This window comes from Asparagus officinalis, unplaced genomic scaffold (genome assembly GCF_001876935.1).
Source record: "Asparagus officinalis unplaced genomic scaffold, Aspof.V1 AsparagusV1_Un145, whole genome shotgun sequence".
NCBI classification, from domain to species: Eukaryota; Viridiplantae; Streptophyta; class Magnoliopsida; order Asparagales; family Asparagaceae; genus Asparagus; species Asparagus officinalis.
The window spans coordinates 56,600-56,831 of NW_017972411.1; the positions used below are offsets into that span (position 1 = coordinate 56,600).

At 54.3% G+C, this 232-nt stretch overlaps 1 protein-coding gene across 1 annotated transcript in view; it reads left to right on the forward strand.

Annotated features, from left to right (window-relative positions):
• The window catches only part of LOC109827330 (ABSCISIC ACID-INSENSITIVE 5-like protein 2), a 3,695-nt gene that overhangs the window by 834 nt on the left and 2,629 nt on the right, over nt 1-232 (forward strand). Inside the window, 1 exon segment of the mRNA XM_020394321.1 lies at nt 24-232. This exon segment is cut by the window's right edge and continues 5 nt beyond it. Coding sequence (XP_020249910.1) covers nt 24-232 — 209 coding nt within the window.

The window sequence follows — 232 nt, forward strand, 5'->3', positions numbered from 1 at the left end:
GAAACCGCCGCCGCCTCTTCTAGCAAGAAGAAGACGGTCGACGAGGTGTGGAGGGATATCCAGCAGAAGAAGAAGAGTGATGGAGGGCGAAGCTCGAATCAAGAGCTAGGAGAGATGACATTGGAGGACTTCTTGATGAAGGCTGGGGTTGTCGGTGAGGGTGGAGATATAAGTGGAGGGGTTGGGAATTTGGGGTTTCCACAAGAAGGACCACATTGGGCGATGGGGCCGT